The sequence below is a fragment of the Pelophylax lessonae genome (assembly GCF_965119305.1).
Source record: "Pelophylax lessonae genome assembly, chromosome: 5".
Lineage (NCBI taxonomy): Eukaryota > Metazoa > Chordata > Amphibia > Anura > Ranidae > Pelophylax > Pelophylax lessonae.
In genome coordinates this window covers 384,806,560-384,831,097 of record NC_138772.1, presented here as the reverse complement: position 1 = coordinate 384,831,097, position 24,538 = coordinate 384,806,560, and the positions used below count along the sequence as shown (strand labels likewise).

Below are 24,538 nucleotides of genomic sequence, written 5' to 3'. Positions count from 1 at the left end.
CAAGGTTGATCATACTCTGACGCTGCTCTGGTGAGAAGGCACGAGACAACTCCCTCTCATTTGTCAAAATAAGATAATTGATATTGCCTTTCAGGTGTATTTATCAGATCATATATTTTGGATATCACGTGATAAATATTTCCTGTATCTGAGCAGTATCTTTCAAAGGTTGTCAATTGAGGGTTATAATTCTGAGGGTTAGGGATTGAGCAAAGAAAATGTGATAATTGAAGTGCGTTCCAGAAGGGAAGTCTAAAAACATCCATCTCATGCATTAATATCTCCATTTATCTTCCCTTAAGAAATGTACGGCTTGGAAATGACCGGTCATACTGAGAGATCTAAAAGATTGTGCCTCCATGCCTATGGGAAATTTCGGGTTCCCCAAAATTGGGAGTAATGGTGAATCCTATGTAGATAAAGAATTCTGGAAGCATAGTTGTGAGCAAATTTGTAACGTCGTACCAATTAACTGATGTGATTTCAACTCTGTTGGTAATTCATCGTAGCACCATAGTGCTCTATTAAGTGGAATAAGTGTATGTGCCTGCTCAATTTGTACCCAGAGCTTAGAGTCTCCATGACGACACCAATCAATTTGTCTTCGAAGGTGTGAAGCTTGAAAATATTTACGCATATCTGGTAAAGACGCTCCTCCCGATCTTTTAGACAGCGTTAGTAACTGTCTTGAGAGACGGGGTTTCTTATTTGCCCAAACAAATTTGATAAATATTGAATTTATTTGTTTGAAATAATAAGCTGGGACTTAATGGGTAGTGTTTGAAAAAGGTATAAAAATCTAAGTAGTATAGTCATCTTTAGCAAATTACACCTACCAAACCATATATGTAAACCTGTGTTCCATTTCTCCAACTGAAGGCGGGTTTCGGTTAAAAGAGGGATAAAATTAAGTTCAAAAACTTAAGAAGGATTAACCGGTATAATAGTACCTAAATATCTTAATGCCCTATTTGTCCATTTTGAATTTAAAATTCTCTGATAAGGTTTGGTAGTGAAATCAATGGGTTAGCGATTGAAAAAAGATCATCTGCATAGGCAGAAATTTTATATTGTTTCTTCCCCACTGTGATGACCTCAACATCTTCATTTTGTTTTATTTTACATAAAAATGGTTTCAGGGAAAGACCAAAGAGCATGGGTGATAGGGGACACCCCTGTCTCGTCCCATTCTTAATCAGAAAAGGTTCAGAGAGAATCCCATTAACCTTAACTTGGGCTGATGGAGCAGAGTATATGGAAGATATCCATTGTAACATAGTCTTTCCTAAGCCAATATGTTTAAGTGTAGATAGCATAAATTTCCAGTTAACTCTAGCAAACGCTTTTTCTGCATCAGTTCCTAAAAACATGGACACATGGAAATTGGGTTTTGTCTGCGGCATATAATAAGTTCAATGCTTTTGTAGTGTTGTCTCTCGCTTCTCTGTTTTGTTATGAATCCTACTTGGTCTAAATTAATTAGGGAATGTAAATGTTGCGTCAGTCGGGTTGCTAATATCTTAGTGAAAAGTTTTAAATCTATATTGAGCAATGATATTGGCCTGTAACTCCCGCATAACATTATGTCTTTATCCTCCTTGGGTATAATTACAATGTGTGCTCTCTAAGTATCTCTACAAAATATAGTATTCGATCCTACACCATTAAACAGATTCAGTAAATATGATCCCAGAATCGGGAAGAAACCCCTATAGTATTGGAGAGTAAAGCTATCTGGCCCTGGAGCTTTCCCAGCTTTCATCGCATTCAGAGCTTGTTGAATTTCTGTCAATTTTATTGGTGAATCTAATTCTTTACAGATTTCCACTAATAATTTAGGAAGTTGAGATAATTTAATATAGTCTTCCATCTGGGCTGCCAAAGAAAATTGATCTGGAAGGTTATATAAATCAGAATAGAAGTCTCCATGTCTGAGCAATTTGTTTGGGTGGTGATAATTTTTTTCCTTTAGGAGATAAGATTTGAGGGATATATGTAGCTGCTTTGATATCTTTTACCGCTCTAGCAAGGAGTCTCCCACATTTATTACCAGATTCATATCCAATTTTACGGCTCCTTTGTAAGGAAGCTTTGGCCTTTATAACTAGAAGATCAGTAATTTGTTTCCGCACAGAAATCATCTCTATCTCTGTGTTAACTGATGGGGATCTTTTATGTTTCATTTCCATCTCGTGTAGTAGAGAGAGCAACGATGCCAATTTTTTCTCTCGTTCTCTTTTAACCCTGGAACCATGTTTAATCAATACACCCCTGATTACTGTTTTATGTGCTTCCTATAGTATGCCTGGATCTCCTTCTGGGGACTAGTTTATTTGAAAATATTGTTGTATTTCTTCTGTTATATCTTTGAGGATCTCCGGGGTCTGTAATAAGCTCTCAATCTCCAAAATCTATTTTATAAATGATAAAGTATCAGAAAGTGAATAAAGTAAAGTATTGGGGCATGGTCGGACCAGATTATTCTTCCAATTTCAATTTTTTGTATTGCATGTAACTGTCTATGAGGAATTTAAAAAAAGTCTATTCTTGTATAGCTCCCACGAACCGAGAAAAAATATATGTGTAGTCTTTTTCTCCAGGGTGTATTAAGCGCCATGCATCTACAAGTTGATGTTTATGTAATTCTTGCATTACGCGTTTGCTTATTTGTAAAGGAGTAGAAAAAGATCCTAATGAAGTGTCTATTGTAGGCAATAAAGGGACGTTTAAGTCTCCTCCCCTTATCAGTTGACCTTCTGAAAAATTCAACAGGTTATCTAGAGCACGTGTCAGAAAGGTTTCTTGTTTGTAGTTTGGTGCATAAACAGTTGCTAAAGTCACTCTCACCCCTCCTAATGAACCCTTTACACAGGCATATCGTCCCTCAGGATCCAGTTGCGTTTTTCCTGTAGAGTCCATCGGATTCTATTGGAATTGAGTATGGAGACACCCTTCGACTTGGACTCTGTATTAGTCGAATGGTATCCCCATGGATAGTTTTTATTCCTCAGTATGGGTTGTTTACTTTCCTTAAAGTGTGTCTCTTGAATTAATGCTACGTCTATCTGAGAGCGTTTTAAATCATTTAATAACATACATCTTTTTTCGGGAGTATTAAGGCCTCTTGAATTTAATGTCATTACTTTTATATTTGCCATATTGTCACGCCAGAAAATGGAAAGGGGAAGGGAAGAAAAGAGAGAAATTAAAAAAAAAAAAAAAAAAAAACAGAACCAATCCCACCCACCCACCACTGCTAAATTAACTGCTTGTTATTTGTACGCACACCCTCAAACCTAAAGGCTTGTGCGTAGTCCTATGTAGGTTCGTGGTTGGGCAGGGCCTCAAAGAGGTCCCGGCTCTCTCCCCCACACCCCCCTCCCCCGAACCCCCCGGACTCTTTATACTCTAATATTTTATAATCAGCAGAAAGCCATTCTTTTATTTTTATCTCTTCCCTCTCAGGGAGCAGCCCTCTATATCCTTTGAGCATCCTGAACGCATTTTTAATACTAGTAACATAAAAAAAAAAAAGTGAAAGAAGGGAATCTCTTGGTTTCCTATCTGGATAATACAACTAATTTTATAGTGCTCAAAAAAAAGAAAAATAAAAAGTGAAAAAAATGGGAAATTCCTCAATTCCCTATTTAGCGTGTGTAAATAATTTTATAGTGTCAAAAAAAAAAAAATATATATATATATATATATATATATATATATATATATATATATATATATATATATATATATATATATATATATATATATATATATATATATATATATATATACACACATCCAATGTTAATAAATCTTGTACATTGTTTATACTTCAAAAAAAAAAAAAAGAAAACCCTAAGCACCCCGAGTGTCAATTCTAAATGTTTATATCTTGAGCAGTGAAATAAAAAAAACCCATCAAAAACGTGACTATAGTGGGGAAAAAAAAAAGGGGGGGGCTACAAAAATATGAGTACAAAGAGGGAGGAAACCCCTTTTTTTCTTTATGTAGCTTGTGTAATGAAAAAAAAAAGAAAAAATTTAAAATATTAAAAATAAATAATAAGAAAGGAGGGGGAACAAAAGAAATATTTTAATACCATCCTCATAATATCTTGCACATTGTTTATACTCCAAAAAAAAAAGAAAAAAAACCCCTGACCCTAAGCACCCCAAGTGTCAATTCTAAATTTATATATCTTAAACAGTGAAATAACAAAAAATTATCAAAAACGTGACTGTAGTGGAAAAATAAATAAATAAATAAAAGGCTCCAAAAATATTGAGTACAAAGAGGGAGGAAACCCCCCTTTTTTTTTTTTTTTTTTTTTATGTAGCACATTATATTACATAGTATAATTTAAATTTATGAGGGGTAATAGGTTATTTGACTTCTCTTCCTACAATATGTAGGTAACCCGATCTATAAATAAACCTCCTTCTCCATCTTTCTCCAAAAAAAAAAAAAAAAAAAAAAAAAAAGAAAAAAACCTACCACAGCAAAAAAAAAAAAAAACCCACCAGGTGTCCACCTCACAAAGTGAAGGAAGGGAACCTCTTGTTTCTCTATATATCTCATGTATACAATTCCCAAGTATACAAAAAAATAAATTCCTTTTTCCCTTCCTTTAGTGCCATAACGCCAAAAAAGAATCAGAGAAGGGAACCTCTTATTTCCCTCCATATCCCGTGTTTGCCATTCTAAAGTATGTGGGGAAAAAAAATGTAATTAAAATTTATAATATCCTCTTTATCATAATACAAGGATGAGGACTCTGAAACGATGGACATTTTCTCACAAAAGATTTCCTTTTTCCTTCTTTTTTTTTTTTTTTTTTTTTTTTAGGGAGTAACACAAACAATGGGAGGTTTGGTGCCGGTTCGCACTTGTGCGGTTTGCGAAGTTTGCATGTGGTTTGGAGCGCACTGCTCCTAATTGCATGCGATCTCATGTGCGGTGCGGGTTCGGCCATACACTGTGTGGCTGAACTCGCGGCGCATCCGCAACAAACACGCACACGAGGCCTTTTTTTTTTTTTTTTGGAATCGGATCGCATGGTGGTTCACACTGGTGCAATCCGATTCTGTGCGAACTTGCGGATTGCACTGCGGTGTGCTATCGCAACTGGGGGTGTCGTTAACTTTTGATTGACGCCCCCTGCATATCGCATATGGCAGTGTGAGCTGCCAGAGGTGCGGATGCGATTCGGGAGCAAGATGCATATTCGCAGCGTTCCCGCATCGCACGGGTGTGGACCGGCACTTAGTGCCGGTTCACACTGCCGTGACCTCTAAGTCGCCTCATAAGGGGCGACTTGTTAGCGCGACTTTGCGCGTATTCAGCGCGACTTGTATAATAGACGACTTTGTACACCTTTGTATTTGGCCAATCAAAATATGATGGTTCTGGCTCATGCTCAATCACACAAAAAAAAAAAGTTCTTAAAAATTGTTGTTTTTGATAGAGAGCCAATTATTGAAAAAGTTATTGAAAAAAAATTTTTTTGATTTCTTTGGATTTAGTGTCTGGGGGGTCTAAAAAGTGTACCTGTGAAGTTTCAGTTCTGTAGCATGTCCAGAACCAGAAAAAATATATATTTTTTTCTTATAATTTTTAGTAGCACAGGCATATGGCTTCTCTCCACCTGGGCGTTTTTGTTGCAGGCATTTATCGGCATTTTTGGAGGCAGGCATGACTTTTTTTGGATTTAGTGTCTGGGGGGTCTAAAAAGTGTAAACGCCCAGGTGGAGAGGAGCGACTACCCTGCTCTATTAATAATTATAAGAAAAATGATCTTTTTTTTCTGGTTCTGGACATGCTACAGAGATGAAACTTCACAGGTACACTTTTTAGACCCCCCAGACACTAAATCCAAAAAGTCATGCCTGCCTCCAAAAATGCCCGATAAATGCCTGCAACAAAAACGCCCAGGTGAAGAGGAGACACTACCCTGCTCTATTAAGAATTATAAGAAAAATGCTCTTTTTTCTTGTTCAGGACCATTTTAATGGAAAGTCGGATCACAAGTCAGATCAAAAGTCGCTTCAAATAAGATAAGGAGGCGACTCCCATTGAAGTCTATGGGACAAGTCGGATACAAGTCGCCTCAAAGTAGTACAGGACCCTTTTCAGAAGTCTGAGCGACTTCAGTAGTGCCAATTAAGATGGCACTCATTGAGTAACATTGCTTTTGTTATGTCAGGCGACTTGAGGGCACACAAGTCGCGGCAGTGTGAATGGATTCTTAATGTTTAAGGCTTAATGTTTGTGTATTAATACTATCCACAAATAAGCAAACACGGGAAGACCTCCATTGAGGTTTATCTATGCATTATCTATGTATTATGAAAAATAATTTTTTAATGTTAAAAATCCAATGTAACTTTTTAAAAAAAAATGTTATTTATAATTTGTGATGATGCACTGTCAGTTTGCGTCAAAACTTGATTTCATAAACTATGTAGAGCACTGTTTGTAATTGACAATGTTCTGTTTACTTTCTGACTAATAGCTGATATATTTGTTCTACTTTATATGACGGCTTTGTGTTAGGCTGTGCAGATGTGCCTTACTTCAAGATGTCCTAATATAACCTAGATACTAAATGACTTGTGACTCCGGAGGTGATGCAGTGCATAGTACATAAACATTTCAGAAGTGTCAGAAAAGAACATCCTCTAGAACAGCTGTCGAAGAAGAAAAATAAATGTTTGTCAGGAAATCTGTAAAAACCTACATTGCAAAGCCTTTGTTGTTGCACTATACTAAACTTGTACATGAGCTTTGCATGCTGCTGTGTTTCAGCCACCCACAGTACTTGGCCTTTGCCCAGTGTCTTTGCTTGGATTTGTCATATTTTCCAGTGGTAAAGCACTATTATATTTAATAGCTAAGGGATTATTTTTTTTTTTGGATGCCAGGTCCTCTCTCACCCTGTTTGCCATATAAACACTGTTAATGAAGAGTAGGGAAAATAAATAGTCTTCTTTACAAGCTGTACTTTTTAGTGCTTAACTGTAAAGGCAAAAATTAGTGACTGGCCAAGCTACAGGGATTTTTGGGCAGACACGGGCAGCAGTGGATGTGCTCTGTGTTGTGCCCAGATTGTAAGTGGTTCAACTAAAGGCTCCAAACAGAGATGGAAGACAAATGGACTCCTGTCTTATTAGGGCTCTGGAATCTGATCAGGAAAGAAAGGGTGGGTCTAGTCTCTACAATTCCACACAAGGTTTTTTTTTTTTTTTTTCACCTGGCTGAGATGCCCACAGGTAAAAAAAGCTGCTGGGGGCAGTAGCTAAATATTCTTGTTTTCAGTGTGCTGAAATGAAATCTACCCGGACTTGAAACCCTTGCCATTTTGAATCGAATACCTCTTGGAGGGCTGACTGTTACGTCTTCCGATGTGAAGGAGCTGATGTGGAATACCTCTGTATGCCAAACAATTTGTTCACCATTACGAAAAATTTAAGGGGGCATATTTATAGATCACTGAATACAACATTTACCAAGTTTTAGCTGTGGGTAAAGCGACAGCAGGGAAAGAGATTGTGGCATATCGTATATATTGCATTCTGCACAATGATGTGGCATTTAGAGGTCTATCTTCCCACATCTATTTAAAACCAGATTAGATTCAACAGTATTGAAATTTTTTTGACTAATTTCTTGTAAAGGTTTATTTTTATTCGGATTTTTACCTAAAGTGTCATTAGAGCCATTTTTTAAAATTTGATTCTTCTAGTAAGCCTTGCACGCTCTTGGTATAAGTTCTAAAAATTTCCCCTCTTCTTGCTCTAACTGGCCCCTAGCCTCACTGGCCAACTTAAGTCATGCAGGTGCCCCCTGTGGCCGTCAGGACCTATGGTTTCTCATTATATTCTCCAGTTCCCGCTTCCATTTAAAATTACAACCTTACTTGCAGATGTTCCTGAGAGGGGCACAAAGCCATGCTTTCTTGGGAGCCACTGTTAATTACCTGTGAAGGAGAAGGTGAGGTGTGTCTCTTGCTCTATATCCCTCTCACTCTGCCTGTGTGTGCCTGGGAACAGCGGTACGTACATTTGTAGTTCTAAACAGGAGAACTGGGGATGCTGGCGAGACTCCATAGATTCTGGGGGAGCTCCTGAATACCTAGTTGGCTATTTAACTGGGGGGCAGTTAGTGGAGCAAGAAGAGAGGAGACCTTTTTAAAAAGAATAAGCATCTCATAAAAAATGCTTTAATGTCACTTTAAAGAGGAGTTGAAGTTAAGCCTTTGTTATGTTTGGGAAGTAGTTTGCACAATCATTGCAAAAGACAACAAAACCATGTTGCTTTCAGGCTGATGTTTGGACACTAAAGGCATAACTTGTAATCTTTTGAAATGTTTCCTTTGCAGAGCACATGTGCACAGTGGTATATTTTGATGACTGCATGTCCATCCACCAGTGCAAGAATTCCTGCACGTCTATGGGAGCATCAAAATATCGGTGGTTTCACAATGCATGCTGTGAGTGTGTCGGCCCAGAGTGTATCGACTATGGAAGCAAAACAGTGAAGTGTATGAACTGCATGGTTTGAAGAACTGATCTTCCTCCATCACAGTATTTCCTGCCTACTGTATAAACCTCCTTCCCTTTCATTGAGATGAGATCTACAATGAAGAAAAAAACTGTCTCACCACTGTCTCCCCGGACAGTTAAACCTTGAGGGACATCAGCTACTACGTAGAGGAATACATATGCGACATTGAGTAGATTTTTTTTTTTTTTTTTTTTTTTTATACTCTGTTTTTATGTAAAAATTTAGATGCCCATTTCACATTCACAGAATGTATTTTTATATGCAATGTCAAATTTAAGTTTTTATTATATAGTTTATATGTATGCAGTTTTTTAACAATGTTTTTAAGTTTACTAATAGCTGTCAAACCTATGCCCCAAGCTACTAGTTTTATTATGAGTAGAGTGTAATGGGGACAAGTGTTGGTAGAACTATAATAATTGCTGCTTAGTGAATTTACAGTAGGAACTCCTCTTGCTGTTTCAGCTAATTAGAGTTAAAAATAAAAAAGTCCAACTCAAAGCTTTACAATATTCAGTAAAATCACATACTTTGTGTATTTACTGTTTGGCAAGCGTCACTTAATCCTCTTCATCCTTTGCATTTTTTATTACATGATTAATATGGGCTTTTTTTTTTTTTTTAAGCCACTTTTTATGCATCAAATGACGCTTTCCCTGGCATAGGCACTCCCTCATCCCATCCTGTGCACATACAAAGCTACAAAGAAAATGTAGTCTCATACTGTGCACATACAAAGCTACAAAGAAAATTTAGTCCCAAGCATTGTCCATGTCACTAGAGTGCAACTTACGGACACTATTTTAGTCCTACTACTAGATGTGGACTGCCTGAGGGCAGGAAAATGCCCAGGTCGTCACCTGACCTGCAATTTAAAATCTGTTTTTAAGCACAGACACTTCTTATTAAAAAAAAGTTTTACCAGATTCTGGCAAATTACGTAAGAGTGGGCTATGTTTGCAATGCAGGACTATTGATCTTGAAGCTTTGCTTTATATTTCAATCTTTTTATTGATTTTTGTAAAATGTACACAATTGGTGACCCATATACATTCAAATAGCACATTATACAGCAGACATATAAAAGTTATAACAAGAAGAACATTTCCAAATTTAAAATGGTCCAAGTGAAAAAGCAGAGCAGTCCAATCATTGATAAGGGATATCTCTACATGGAACAAAATAACAGTAGTATCCAAGGGATATACAGACAGGCAGGTAGATTCAAACTTAACAATAGAAACAGGTGTCCTCTTAAATTAAATTATCCCCCAGATGGTACAGAGAAACAAACTTAATATATGAAATCTATAGAGATCTCCTTATGGTCCAGGACGACATATTCCAGGTGTATATAATCTCAGTAGATTAGGAAGGTAAAAAAGGAGTGGGGAAAGGGAAAGGGAGAACAAAAGAATAGCCTCGCCTCCAGCCTCAATCATCCAACCATCAATATTGTATCCAAGGTTGCCATGTCTTAACAAATTTAGTTTTGGTTATTGTGGAGGGCGCGGGTCATTTTGTCATTAATCGTGATCCGGTCCAATTTGGTTTTGACCTAGTCAAACGTCACCGTTGACTGGTTCCAACAATGTTCAATGGCTATTCTAAGCATAAGAAATATTTGGGCATACCCTTATCCATTTCTTTGTAAGAGAGCGATATCTGAAGTTTTGGCAAGGCTCACCCCTGTAATCGAATATGTATAAAATTGAACGCTCTTATCCAAAACCTAGTCCCTTTCGGAAATCTCCACCAGATTGTGCCATTGTGTCCTCTTGGTCACATTGTCTAAAGCATTGGGGGGAAGCCTATGTATTAATCCTAGCAATCCTGGAAGGGACCATATACCATCTTAATGGTGTCTTGTAGTTAGATTCCACCAAGGCTATATTGATGCATATTTGGAGCTCTGCTTTAAATGATGGTGCATTTTGACTTCATTGGGAGTTTCACTGGCCACAATACAGGTGGGAGAATGGGGTATGAGATTGTAAAAGGAAGTGTACATACTAAAACTAAACAGAAGTTTTGCAAAATAAACCCTACACCATGCTTACCCATACATACTCTACTCAAAATGAAATTACAAATATTGGTGAAGGACTGTAGGAAATGCAACCACTTCAAGAATTGTAATATGTAAAAGGGACCAAGTAGCTTCTTCTTCTTCTTTTTTTATCAAGCACCATTCATTGATTGTACTCTTCTGGAAAGACCACATTTGCTGTAAAAGTACAGTATATTTGCTCTCATCCTCTGTTTTGTCATTCTCACCTTTATTTTGGGGACTATTCCCATTTCTTGCACTTTCAGTTCTGTTGCAGTGTTGCCATAAACTTTATATTTTTGAGACTGTTTGTGTTTTTTAATTATTTCCTTTTGGACACAAATGGAATATAATGTATATTTAAAGGTTAATAGAAAATTCCTCATTAATTGTTCCACCTTTACCCCAGTTCTAAAATCATTTCACTATAAGATTCTGCTTACCTTTTATAATGATGCATAACCAGCATTGCCATTCCTTGCTTGCTATGTCATTTTCTATCTGGCTTTAAAGTGACCGTAAACCTTTTTTTTCTTCTCAGCCACCTCCAAATTTTGCTGCTGTGATCCGACTTCGTTCATTCTATGTTCATTCTCTCTGGTCCCACTGTATGTAGGAGCTTACTCCTGGGATGGACTATGGGATTTGTGGTGTGCAAAGAGCTGACCTCAACTAATGTCAATGACATCAGATCATGTGAGCGTGAGGAAAGGATCGCCGATAGTTGGCAAATCCTGTTTACATTATGATCAGCTGTGATTGGACACAGCTGGTCATGTGGGTAAGAGCTGCCATGATTGGCTCTTTATTCTGATCTGTGATCAGCAGCGTCCAAAGGAGGCAGGGATCACAGATCCCTGGTGATGCGCCGCAGAGGGCACGCAGGCAGCGCAAGCACATGAGGACGTCACCGGACGGCCTCCCGGCAAACTGCAACCATGCGTTAGCCATCATTCGACCATAGCACGGTCCTAATGAGGTTAATTTAAAACTACCAATGTTTACTAAATGATTGATGGTGCACTATATCAAAATGAAATGTGCAATAAATATGCAAACAATAAACATATGCGACCTCAAAATCAAACAAAATATATTGGTGCAAAAATGTGTTGAAACAAAGTCCCAGGACACAAACGTGTCAATAGTGGAACCACTTTCGGTGATATAATTCGTGACAGACGGTGGTCAATTCAAATAGTGACTTAAAATTCCCTCCACCTGTTGGAATTCCTCCTTACCGGACGGAATAAAGTAAGTGCTTTCCTTTGCAAAATCAAACGATCCCAGTGCTCAAATCAAAATAGGTGCTCCCCACTGTGCATACATAGTAGCCCGCTGGGCCTCTTACCAGATGGATATGGATAACATGCACTGCTACACTGCTCTGACGGGTATATCTCTGTATCCAGAGGGTACTGACAGCCACAGATGGATGTGGATAACATTCACTGCTACACTGCTTTCAGACGAGTATATCTCTGTATCCAAACGGTACTGACAGCCACTTGTAAATGATTGGGAGGGTCGTTTCGTTCCAGCATAGCATGTAAGAGAATAACTGCTAATAGTGCATTACCCTTGATACTTCTTTATTAAGATAAAAAATTGCACTTACATGTATTGTAAACAGACTTCTCAAATGGTTTTTAAAGCGGTGAAGGATTACTGTATTGCCTGGGTCCGGCTGCAGCCCGGATCCCAAGCGACGTGGTGACGGCACACCTCCTATCTGACGCGTTTCCGCCGATTGGCTATCTTCAGAGAAAGGAGGTTCTCGCGCGCCGTCACTTCCGTCCTATTTATTCTAAAGGGAGCCGCGCCACTTCCGGTGTCAGCAGAGGAGGCGCCGGAAGTCTCTCGTGGGTCCCTCAGCTTCAGCTTTCTAATATATCTAAAAATAATAATAACAATAACAATGGCCCAATGTCGGGATGGTCTACTGTTTGTTAAAAACGGAATGGCTTATTCTCAGTACTATAATGCATCACAGTGCATTATGTACCGGCCCGTCCTCTATTGACTCCTCCCCGTCGACCACTATTTAATAAAATTAATAGATGGGTATTGTAAAATCAAACAGTGGAGGATAAAATCCACCTACATTTGTCACTTAAATTTGACAGAAAAGACCGTTATTTGGACTAATAAAAATTATAAAATTCCAACAATGACACCGGAAGTGACTGGCTGGATACTTCCATATTGTGGTGACACTTAATTAACAAATTGCAATATGGATATATATTAAAAAACTGAAAACTTTAGATTTCAGCATGTTGTCATCTTAGATTATATAAAATTGATAAAATTAATAAAACTATTAACCATACATAGTCATTATACAAAAATGATAAAAATAAATCATACACATCTGATCTATATACATATTATCTGGATATATGTGTATGATGCATAAATATATATATACTAAGATATTCCATGCTGGCTCTATCTTAGTATATATATTTATGCATCATACACATATATCCAGATAATATGTATATAGATCAGATGTGTATGATTTATTTTTATCATTTTTGTATAATGACTCTATGTATGGTTAATAGTTTTATTAATTTTATCAATTTTATATAATCTAAGATGACAACATGCTGAAATCTAAAGTTTTCCGTTTTTTAATATATATCCATATTGCAATTTGTTAATTAAGTGTCACCACAATATGGAAGTATCCAGCCAGTCACTTCCGGTGTCATTGTTGAAATTTTATAATTTTTATTAGTCCAAATAATGGTCTTTTTTGTCAAATTTAAGTGACAAATGTAGGTGGATTTTATCCTCCACCGTTTGATTTTACAATACCCATCTATTAATTTTATTAAATAGTGGCCGACGGGGAGGAGTCAATAGAGGACGGGCCGGTACATAATGCACTGTGATGCATTATAGTACTGAGAATAAGCCATTCCGTTTTTAACAAACAGTAGACCATCCCGACATTGGGCCATTGTTATTGTTATTATTATTTTTAGATATATTAGAAAGCTGAAGCTGAGGGACCCACGAGAGACTCCCGGCGCCTCCTCTGCTGACACCGGAAGTGACGCGGCTCCCTTTAGAATAAATAGGGCGGAAGTGACGGCGCGCGAGAACCTCCTTTCTCTGAAGATAGCCAATCGGCGGAAACGCGTCAGATAGGAGGCGTGCCGTCACCACGTCGCTTGGGATCCGGGCTGCAGCCGGACCCAGGCAATACAGGAATCCCTCACCGCTTTAAAAACCATTTGCGAAGTCTGTTTACAATACATGTAAGTGCAATTTTTTATCTTAATAAAGAAGTATCAAGGGTAATGCACTATTAGCAGTTATTCTCTTACATGCTATGCTGGAACGAAACGACCCTCCCAATCATTTACAACAAGTGGCTGTCAGTACCGTTTGGATACAGAGATATACTCGTCTGAGAGCAGTGTAGCAGTGCATGTTATCCACATCCATCTGTGGCTGTCAGTACCGTCTGGATACAGAGATATACCCGTCTGAGAGCAGTGTAGCAGTGCATGTTATCCATATCCATCTGGTAAGAAGCCCAGCGGGCTACTATGTATGCACAGTGGGGAGCACCTATTTTGATTTGAGCACTGGGATCGTTTGATTTTGCAAAGGAAAGCACTTTATTCCGTCCGGTAAGGAGGAATTCCAACAGGTGGAGGGAATTTTAAGTCACTATTTGAATTGACCACCATCTGTCACGAATTATATCACCGAAAGTGGTTCCACTATTTACACGTTTGTGTCCTGGGACTTTGTTTCAACACATTTTTGCACCAATATATTTTGTTTGATTTTGAGGTCGCATATGTTTATTGTTTGCATATTTATTGCACATTTCATTTTGATATAGCGCACCATCAATCACTTATTATATATTATTTTTTCATCTGGGAGCAGCATATCACAGATCAGTGCACTTTTCTTTTACACATACAATGTTTACTAAAGCCTGGTACGCACTTTGAGGTTTTTCTTCCTTCATCCAACCTAGCTGGTTGGAGGAAATAAAAAAACTGTTCAATTATGTATTACCTTTTTTGGTCAAGAGCCGCTTTGCTTACTATACAAGTATATACAGCCATTTCACCCGCCAGAACACTCCGAACAGCGCTCTCTGCCATTGGCTGAGAATGTTGATCGGGATTCAAGTCAGCTGTTGGTTTTGCAGCATGCAGGTACAACAGACCGACATACATGCGGGCCAAATGTCGGAGGTTTTTTTTTACCGGCCGATGTTGACCTTCGGCCCGTGTGTACCCGGCTTTAGCTGATATCTTGTATTTTACTGGAAGTGCCCAAACTATGTCCGAGACGGAAACTGCATTAGCATGACCTACTTTCCTTCTTGCAATGAGCCAAAAATGCAGATGCTACTTTGCTCCATTGAAACTCTTTTCGCCCTGATAATAGTTAAGGTCCTGAGCAGCCCTGACCAAACACATGTATCACAGTCATGCAGCTGCCGGATGTTATTAAGTAGATGCTCGGGGAAATTAACTTGGCTTCCTACGTCAATATAAACGTTTGGGAGTGGCGTGCGCCACATTAACTAGGCAGATAGACCTGTTTGTGGTCTGTCTATGCTACCCAACCTATTGCAAGGTTTGTACCATATTAACTGAAGGGAAAACTCTGGAACTTGACCACTTCCGTAGGTCCCTGCCAGGTCTGACCTGGCATATGGGGTGTGGAGGAGGCAGAGAAATCAAAGCATGCAGCTCCAGCTTTCCTGTTTGTTATATGCCCTGTCACAGCCACAGGATTATGAATGCACCATTCTTTAACTCCCCTGCTGTGTCTGTCTGGAAGGAGTTGTCACAAACTGAGGGCCCATTCACACTTGTGCAACTGCTTTATGTGCAGTATATTGCTGTGCTAATCGTATTGAATGGTGCCCCAAAACATTGTATAGTAGACAATGGAAGAAGATCTGGTGTCTTAAATTGCCCTGGGCACCACATCCCCCAATTATACAAATTGTTAAAGGAGTGAAAGATGGGGAATTTAAAGGTGCCACACAAAACAATTATATAAAAATCCAATTTTTTTATTATAAAAAAGTGTAACTTTTTTAATATAAAAACATCAAGAAATATTTGCACAGTACTGCTGCAATGTATTCATCTCTACATGTTTTGCCGGACTATGGGTTCTTCAGTAGACTTTAAGAATGCTGCATGGCTGTTCACTACAAAAGTACAAATATTAGTGTATATACACAAAACATTTAAACAGCATATGATTTTACATTAACATAGCTTTTTCTTTTTCGTTCATTGATGGACACAGCTCCAGAATCTTCTTGACCATTGGGTTATGCTGCTCCCCTACAGGAGCAGGAATAGGGCACTAGGCAGGGAAAAACTTTACCACACCTATGGGGCAGTCCCAGGGGGTATACTCCAACTTCCTGCTATAGGCACTCGGTTTTTTCTGCCTAGTGAGGACCTAGTTCTCCAGGCATTTTTTTTCTTTTTTAAATTAAATTTTTCCTTCATTTTCTTTTTTAATTTTCTGTTCCTGTAAGAATTACAATCAACTGCCGGACTGGGCGTCAGACTGGATATCCTAGATCAGTGGTTCTCAACACCTGTCCTCAGGACCCACGAAGAGGCCAGATTTTGAGTATTACCTTGGGGAGATGCAGACTAGAATACTGCAATCACTGAGCAGCAAATGATCTCACCTGTGATCTATTTTAGTTATCTTGTAAACCTAGCCTGTGGGTCCTGAGGATGGGAGTTGAGAACCACTGTTCTAGATCCTTATGGTCTCCCAGTCCGGCCAACGAGTGCGACCCGACCTCAGCTCCACTGGACTGGGGCTGGCCGGCGTGTTAAACTTCTCACGAGGACGCACAGACCCGGTGATGGCCTGAGTAATAGTGTGCCTCTGACCAGCAGCACCCATAACCTGAGGGTGCGGAGGTCTGCCTGGAGTGGTGCCCACCCAGTTTCCATGGTGTAGTAAGTCATGCCCCCCCCTTCCCTTGGTGGCCTTTTGGGGTGGATGTGGGCCCCTCCCTGGGACAGTCCGACCCCCCCCCCCCGGTTCCTCTCCTTCCCGCATAACATCCCCCTCATTTATCCGGGTCCCCCTGGGACCACCCCCCCCATTTACCCACACTTAGCTCTTCCCCCCCCCAGGGGTGGCCATACATGTAATGTCTGTTTGGGGTTGACGAGCAGGTGATGGGGATGCAGATTTTTGGGGGGATGGTCCTGGTGGGGGCTCCTGCCAGGGCCCCTCCTTACTGCCCATATGTTTTTGGGGGTCCCGGGAGCCGTCCTTTTGTCGTGGATGGCTGCTGTATAGGTAAGCAGCCGTTTTTTTTTTTTTTTTTTTGTAGTATCACATTTGATAAAGCGGCAGCTATGTTTTTGCAGCCTATGGTGCGGTGATTCAGCGGTGGGCCTCTAGTGTTACTTCCTACTTAATTGATTTCCTCCTCTCTGGTCGCCGCACGACGTGCAGCTTGGCGCTCTGCTCTGTACCTGAGTTGGTGGCGGTGAGTCCCTGTGGGTACAAACGGGCCCTCCCTCCTTCTGCTATAGCAACTGCGCTAAGACTTGTGGCGCTGCTTGTACAGCGGTTGGGGGTTGTTTAGCAGTGCTTTTTCTTTTTTTGCCCAATGGTCAAGAAGATTCTGGAGCTGTGTCTGCCAATGAACATCAGAGAAAAGGATTTTTACAATAAGACAAAAATCCAATTTTTTTGCAAAACTGTACTCCCACGAAAGCTTAAAATGTTGATAAATGCAGAATAGCCATGTTTTTCAGCGTTTTTACACTTTTATCAGAGTTAGAATGTTGTTTAAAGCTGACAAATTCCTCTTAAAACCCACTAGTTCTGTTTTCTTTATCGTTCATTATTGGACGCAGTCTTTTTGTTCTCAATAGCAGTAGGGTTATGCTGCCCCCTACAGGAGTAGGACACTAGGCAGAAAAAAGTTCTGGCTACGCCTATGGGCAGTCCCAGAGGGTATACCCTCTCCCAGCCATTGGATGTCAGTTTTAATCTGCCTAGTCAGGAGTAAGGACCTAGTTTCTTGGTGGGATCTCTGTTCCTGGCAAAAGTTTTTTTTTTTTTCTCGAGCTAGTTTTGTTTCTAGTTAGTTTTTTCACCGGATTATTTTTCTGTGAGATCTACAAGCAACTATGCTGGATCTGGGTAATGGGCTGGATATATAGATCCAGTGGTCACCCCAGCTGGCCAGCGAGCGTGCGCAGACCCCAGCTCCGCGCTAGGTCGGCCGCGACATAGTCCCACCAGACAGGGACTGGCCCTGCGAGTTAAACATTTCATCAGGTCGCATACGACCGGGTCTAGGCTCAAGTCGCAGCGTTCCTATTGGCCGACAGCCCCCACTTCGCGGAAAGGGGCTCTGTCAGGGGATGGCACTCACCTGTTCCTGGTATGGTGAGTAAACTGTCCCCCCCCCCCCTGCCTTTCCCCTGGCGGTTTGTGGGGTAAACGAGGGCCCCTCCTTGGGACAGTCGGATCCTCCCATTCCCGTGTTCCCCTCTGTCCTGTCGCGCACCCCACGTGACCTGTCCCCCCTCCCCCCCACTCACTACTGGGGCTATGGGGTTATTGGAGCTACTCCTGGGGGCTGGGACCGGGCGTAGGCCGATGGCGGGGGGGAGGGGTTGCGCTGCCGGAGACCGGACGATCGATCTGGCGGGGGGGGGATTTACCAGTTTCTCCCAGGGCCCCCTTCCTGTCGATCCCATCCAGGAGGCTGGGGGGTCTACCCGGGGGCCCCTAGAAGCTCTGTAGGCTGCTCGGGCCGCCATTTTCTTGTAGCCTACATGTGCTGAGGAGATTGGCGGCCATCTTGGTACACCCAGCACGGCCATTTTGCGGTTGATCCCATTGTAAATCAATGGCCATGTTCTTGAACTCCCTAGAGGTGTGTTTTGTGGCGGTGGAGCCCCTCCCTATACCCTAGTGCTGACGCTCTTTTTCTATGAGGATCAAGATCACCGCAGGCACGTGCTGTGCAGACGCTCTGGGCCTTCCTGGTGCATCTTTGGTGGGATGGTGAGTCTGGGGGCTCTCCCTTGCTCTCTGCTGGGCGTCTCTGCGTTCTGCTTGACCCCTTGGGGACGCCGTAATGCGGTGGGACGTTTTTTAAAAAAGAATTACTTTTTGATTCGGGGTTGCCCATGCAACGTGGACCCTGTGGAACATTTTTCCCCATCTGACCCCCTCAAGGAGGTTGCAGGGCCCTCCGGATCCTAGCTATCCATAGATGCACTGCCCTCCTACCCCTGCCTCATCTGATGTGTTGGATTCTGAATCTGCCAGGGAGGTTAAGGAGCTGACAGGCCAGTTGATCCAGGGGCTGCATTTTTTTGTGATGCCTCGCTGGATGCGGTTCCGATATTGGCGCGACTGTCGGTGTTGGCAGTGGTCCTCCATCATATACTGTGGCTAAAATGCTGGTTTGTGGATCAGACTTCTAAGAAAGCTTTGGCTGATATACCCTTTCAGGGTGATTGCCTGTTTGGGGCTACCCTTGATGACATTATTAAAGGTCTTACAGGGGGTAAGAGTACCTTTCTCCCACAGGTTAACAAGGGTAAGGACCCTCGTCACAGAAAACAGAAATCCGGTTTCTCCAGACCTGCAGATGAGGCCCCTTTGGCCTGAAGGTACACCCTCACCTGTATGTGGGGTGGGGGGGACGTCTTTGCCGGTTTCCGGATCTGTGGCTATCCCATATACAAGACAAGTGGGTGCACAAGGTCATACAGTCCGGCTACAAGATCTAGTTTTGATCGGTTACTCCAGTAAGGTTTTTCCTTCCAGTGTGCGACTGTCCCCGGATCAACAAGGAGTAATCGTTCTGTTTTCAGGGCTTTTACTCCAACCAGGAAGAAGGACAATGTGCATCCAATTCTGGACCTGAAGGCTCTGAATTGCTTAGTGCGAGTTCAAAAATTCAAGATGGAATACATTTGCACAGTGGTGGCCTCCCTAAACCAGGGGGGATTTCCTGGCCTCCATAGACATTAAAGATGCCTACCTTCACATCCCAATATGTGCAAGACATCAACGGTTTCTGTGTTCGGCCGTGGGAGAGGATTACTATCAGTTTGTGGCGTTACCCTTTGGTCTCGCGTCTTCACAAAGGTGTTGGCTCTGGTCCTGTTTTTATTACGCCACAGGGGGATATTGGTCCTGAGTTACCTGGACAATCTGCTTCTCTGTGCGGAGTCTCCCATGGCGCTGGTGACAAACTTAAGAGATCTCCATGAGAACTCTGGAGGAGTTTGGGTGGATTGTGAATCTCCAGAAGTCGTCCCTGGTTCCTCCTATTGAGGCTGGACTATCTGGGCCTGACTTTGGACTCATCCGCAGCCAGGGTGTTTCTTCCTATGGACAAAAACTCCAGTCTGCAATTCACCTATTACTGTCCAGCAAAAGGTTGCCCCTTCGGACTTTGATTGCGAGTTATGGGACTGATGGTGTCGTCCTTCGAGGCGTTACCTTACACTCAATTTCACACGAGAATACTCCAGAAGGAAATTCTTCTCAAATAGAACAAAGGTCCAAGTTCTCTGGACAATCTGATCCTGTTGAACCAGGTGACCAGGGGGACCCTGTTGTAGTGGCTTCGGTCCCCGATGCTCAAACAAGGAAAATCCTTCTTCCACATATTGTGGACAGTGCTCACCACAGATGCCAGGCTGTCCGGGTGGGGAGGTGTTCTCGACAAGCTTTCTGCTCAAGGGGTCTGGTCTCTGGAGTTACCGATCAATGTTCTGGAGCTGAGAGCGATCAGGCTTTGCCTAATCCACTGGACGGAGCACCTTCGGGGCTGTCCAGTGCGCATTCAATTTGACAATGCCACAACTGTGGCCTATGTCAATCATCAAGGGGCACCACAAGTGTCCTTGCGGCCTTGGAGGTGGCAGGCATCCTTCGGTGGGCGAAACGCTTTGTTCCGGATCTCTCCGCTGTTCACAGTCCGGGAGTGGAAAATTGGGAGGCGGATTGCCTCAGTCGACAGACCTTGGCTCCAAGGGAGTGGTCTCTCCATCCGGAGATGTTCCAGCAGCTGTGCCTTCATTGGGGCACTCCAGACGTAGATCTGTTGGCATCTTGGAGCAACAGGAAAGTGCAGAGGTTTTTGGCCTGCTCTCGGGACCCTCTGGCAGACGCCATAGACGTGCCGGTGGCTCCGTGGAGTCAGTGTCAGCTGATGTATGCTTTTCCTCCGCTCAAGCTGCTGCCGAAACTTCTTCGCAGGATCGAGGCAGAAGGGATTCCGGTAATCCTTGTGGCTCCGGAATGGGCTCGCCGAGCTTGGTACGCCGACCTGGTCAGGCTAGTCGCAGACTTTCCTTGGAGACTTCCTCTAAGCGAGGATTTGCTGTCTCAAGGATCAATCTTCCATCCTGCTTTATGGTCGCTGGCTTTGATGGCTTGGCTGCTGAAAGCCAGGTTCTGGAGGACAGGGGATTGTCTGCTTCTGTGATTCCCACTCTGCTTAAAGTGAGAAAAAGCGACTTCCAAGTGTGATGATAGATCTTTCTAGAAGTCATATATTGCGTGGTGTTTCTAGAAGTCATATATTGCGTGGTGTAAGTCTCTTGGGGTTCCCCCTTGCTCTTACTCGGTGGCTCGGATCTTGGCTTTCCTTCAATGGGGGGTTTATCAAAACTTGGTCTTGAGTACTATCAAGGGTCAGGTTTCGGCCTTGGCAATTTTTTTTCCAAAGGCCATTAGCCACCCATTCCTGGTATGTAGTTTTATACAGGGGGTGCGACATTTGGCTTCTCTGGTGCGACCTCCATTGCCACCTTGGGATCTTAATTTGGTGCTGTCGGTTCTCCAGAAACCTCCTTTTTAAAATATTTGGGAGATTCCCCTGCTTACTTTATCTCAGGAGGTGGCCTTCTTGGTGGCTATTACTTCTGCATGTAGGGTGTTGGAACTGGTGGCATTGTCCTGTCGTTCTACCTATATGGTGGTTCACAGGGATAACTACTTCGCCCAAATCCGTCCTTCCTTCCGAAGGTGGTTTACAATTCCCATTTTAAATGAGGACATTGTGCCCTAAGCTTAACTAGTTCCCATCCGCGCTACACCCTATATACGGCTGCAGCGCGGACTCGAATTTTCGGGAGGCCGTTTTTAAACGGCCTCCCAGTGACACGCCCCCCGCACGCTCCCGTGAGCGCGCAGCGGGGAGAATCTGTGTTGGCCGTGTCCCTTGGACACGGCCGATCACAGATCGCGGTGAATGGCCAATCACAGCGGCCATTCACCACGTGATCGGATCATCCAATGAGAGATGATCTCATATGTAAACATATGAGATCATCTCTCATCGCCGGCGCTCCTTCCTCACACGGAGCCTGCAGTGTGAGGAAGGAGGGAGAGCTGCACAGCGCCAGGGACAAAGAGACATGTAATCAGGGCACTGATCACCAGTGCCCTGATTACTAAAAGGTAAAAAACATACACAGTGCCCCCCCATCAGTGCCCCCCATCAATGCCCACAATCAGTGCCCATAGTGCTGCCAGTCAGTGCCTGCTCATCTAGGCACTGATAAGCACTGACTGGCAGCACTATGGGCACTGTGTGGGCACTGATGGTGCTGCCCATCAGTGCCCATCAGTGCCACCCGTCAGTGTCCATCAGTGCCATCCGCCAGTGCCCATCAGTGCCGCCTCTCAGTGCCCATCAGTGCCGCCCGCCAGTGCCGCCTCTCAGTGCCCAGCAGTGCCGCCTATCAGTGCTCATCAGTGCCACCTATCAGTGCCGCCTATCAGTGCCACCTATCAATGCCGCCTATCAGTGCTCATCATTGCGGCATATTAGTACCTCCTCATCAGTGCCCATAAGTGCCACCTCATCAGTGCCCATAAGTGCCACCTCATCAGTGCCCATCAGTGCAGCCTATCAGTGCCCATCAGTGCCGCCTCATCAGCGCCCTTCAGTGAAGGAGAAAAATTTATTTTCAAAATTTACTCACAGAAAATAAGAAAAACTTATTCTTTTTTTCAAAATTTTCTCTTTATTCTTTCTTTTTGTAAAAAATAAAAAACCCAGAGATGATTAAATACCACCAAAAGAAAGCTCTATTTGTGTGATAAAAATTTCAAATGGGTACAGTGTAGCATGTCAGTCATGTCAGCGCAATTGTCAGTCAAAGTGTGACAGCGCTGAAAGCTGAAAATTGGCCTGGATGGGAAGGGTGTTTAAGTGCACAGTAGGCAAGTGGTTAAACATCCTAAGGAATTTGCATTGCATACTTTAGATACTGTTCGGGCAATCGAGGTGTACTTGGCGACTACTGAGTCTTTTCAAAAGTCAGATTCGCTCTTTGTCCTCACAGATGGACCAAAAAAGGGCTGCCTGCATCTGCTGCGACTGTTTCCAGTTGCATTAGACAGACGGTTGTGCAGGCTTATTCAGCTAAGGGTCAGGTTCCACCTTTCCCTGTTAGGGCGCAATCTACTCAGGCGCTTAGTGCTTTCTGGGCTTTTTGCCATCAGGCACCTGTGGTTCAGGTTTGCAAGGCGGCTACCTGGTCATCTGTTCATACTTTCACAAAGTTTTATATGGTGGATGTGCGGGCATCTGCAGATGCTTCCTTTGGCCGCTAAGTTTGCAGGCTGCCATTTAAGGGTGTTTTTAGTCTCCCTTGAGGGTGTTTAATGTTTTTTCAGGTGGGTCTCATCTCGTTCTGATGAATCCTATGTTGCCTGGTTGGCTGTGGTTCAGCCTTGGAGAATTTATTTTCTGCTATTCTCACCCCTCATGTTTTATGGCACTGCCTTGGGACGTCCCTACTGCTATTGAGAACAAGGAGACTGTGTCCGTCAATGAACAATAGAGAAAATGGGATTTTTGTCTTACCGTAAAATCCTTTTCTCGGAAGTTCATTGACGGATGCAGTACCGGTCCCTCTATTATTGAGTTGGGTTGGGTATTATTTTCTCTGACACTGCTTTGATACAAAACTGACATTCTATGGAAGGGAGAGACCCCTGGGACTGTCCATAGGCGTAGCCAGAACTTTTTTCTGCCTAGTGCCCTACTCCTGTAGGGGGCAGCATAACCTTACTGCTATTGAGAACAAGAAGACTGCGTCTGTCAATGAACTTCAGAGAAAAGGATTTTACGGTAAGACAAAAATCCCATTTTTTTTTCCCCCAGCCAGAAAACGCTCCTGCCAAAAACACTGAACAGTTTGTGTAAATGGACATAGGATAACATGCTGGGGAGTTTTATGGCTGCAGAAAAAAAAACATCTGAAGCCAAACACAGCAGCTGTAATAACATCCAGTGTGCATGAGGCCTTAGTCTAGAATCTATACCTTTCATTTAAAGGGGTTGTAAAGCCCAAAAGGTTTTTTTTATTCTAACGCATACCATTTTTCGGATACATTATGGTGGGCCTTGCTTGTACATGTGCTGGGAAGAGGACTGTTGACCGTGCATACGACAGCAGGACAATTCTCCAGACTGGCAAAGAGGGTCAGCTGGCTCAGTGTGATGGAGGCGCAGCTGGAGCCCTGTTACAAGCAAGAAGAGTGGATGTGTGTCAGGTGTGAGGCACGGTCCGCTTTGCAGTGATTTCCATGTCGACTGAGTTGAGAGAGCGGCAAAGCGCACGCTGAAGAGTTCTGCCTAGCAGGAGGAGCCACCGCCAATAAGGGAATGTGGGTGGAGATGCTGCTCATGCACAGCCAATCAGGTAGAGTCTATAAATTACTTCTGCCTCTGGTTGAAGAAGACACGTGTGCGGAGGAGCAAGATGGCGAATGTTAGAGCAAGTCGGAGCGCATCAGTGATTGACTCACATGTTGGCGGAGAACCTGCTGGGCAGACCGGGGAGCAGACCAGATCTGCTGCTAGAAGCGGAGAGAGGAGTGAAGGTTGACCC

At 42.6% G+C, this 24,538-nt stretch overlaps 1 protein-coding gene across 1 annotated transcript in view; it reads left to right on the top strand.

Moving 5' to 3' along the window:
- TWSG1 (twisted gastrulation BMP signaling modulator 1) overlaps positions 1-9,030 on the top strand; it is a 69,790-nt gene extending 60,760 nt beyond the window's left edge. Inside the window, exon 4 of the mRNA XM_082259616.1 lies at positions 8,379-9,030. Within this exon, the coding sequence (XP_082115742.1) occupies positions 8,379-8,560 (182 nt within the window). The 3' untranslated portion in view covers positions 8,561-9,030. The remainder of the gene's footprint in view (positions 1-8,378) is intronic.
- The last annotated feature ends 15,508 nt before the right edge of the window (positions 9,031-24,538 follow it).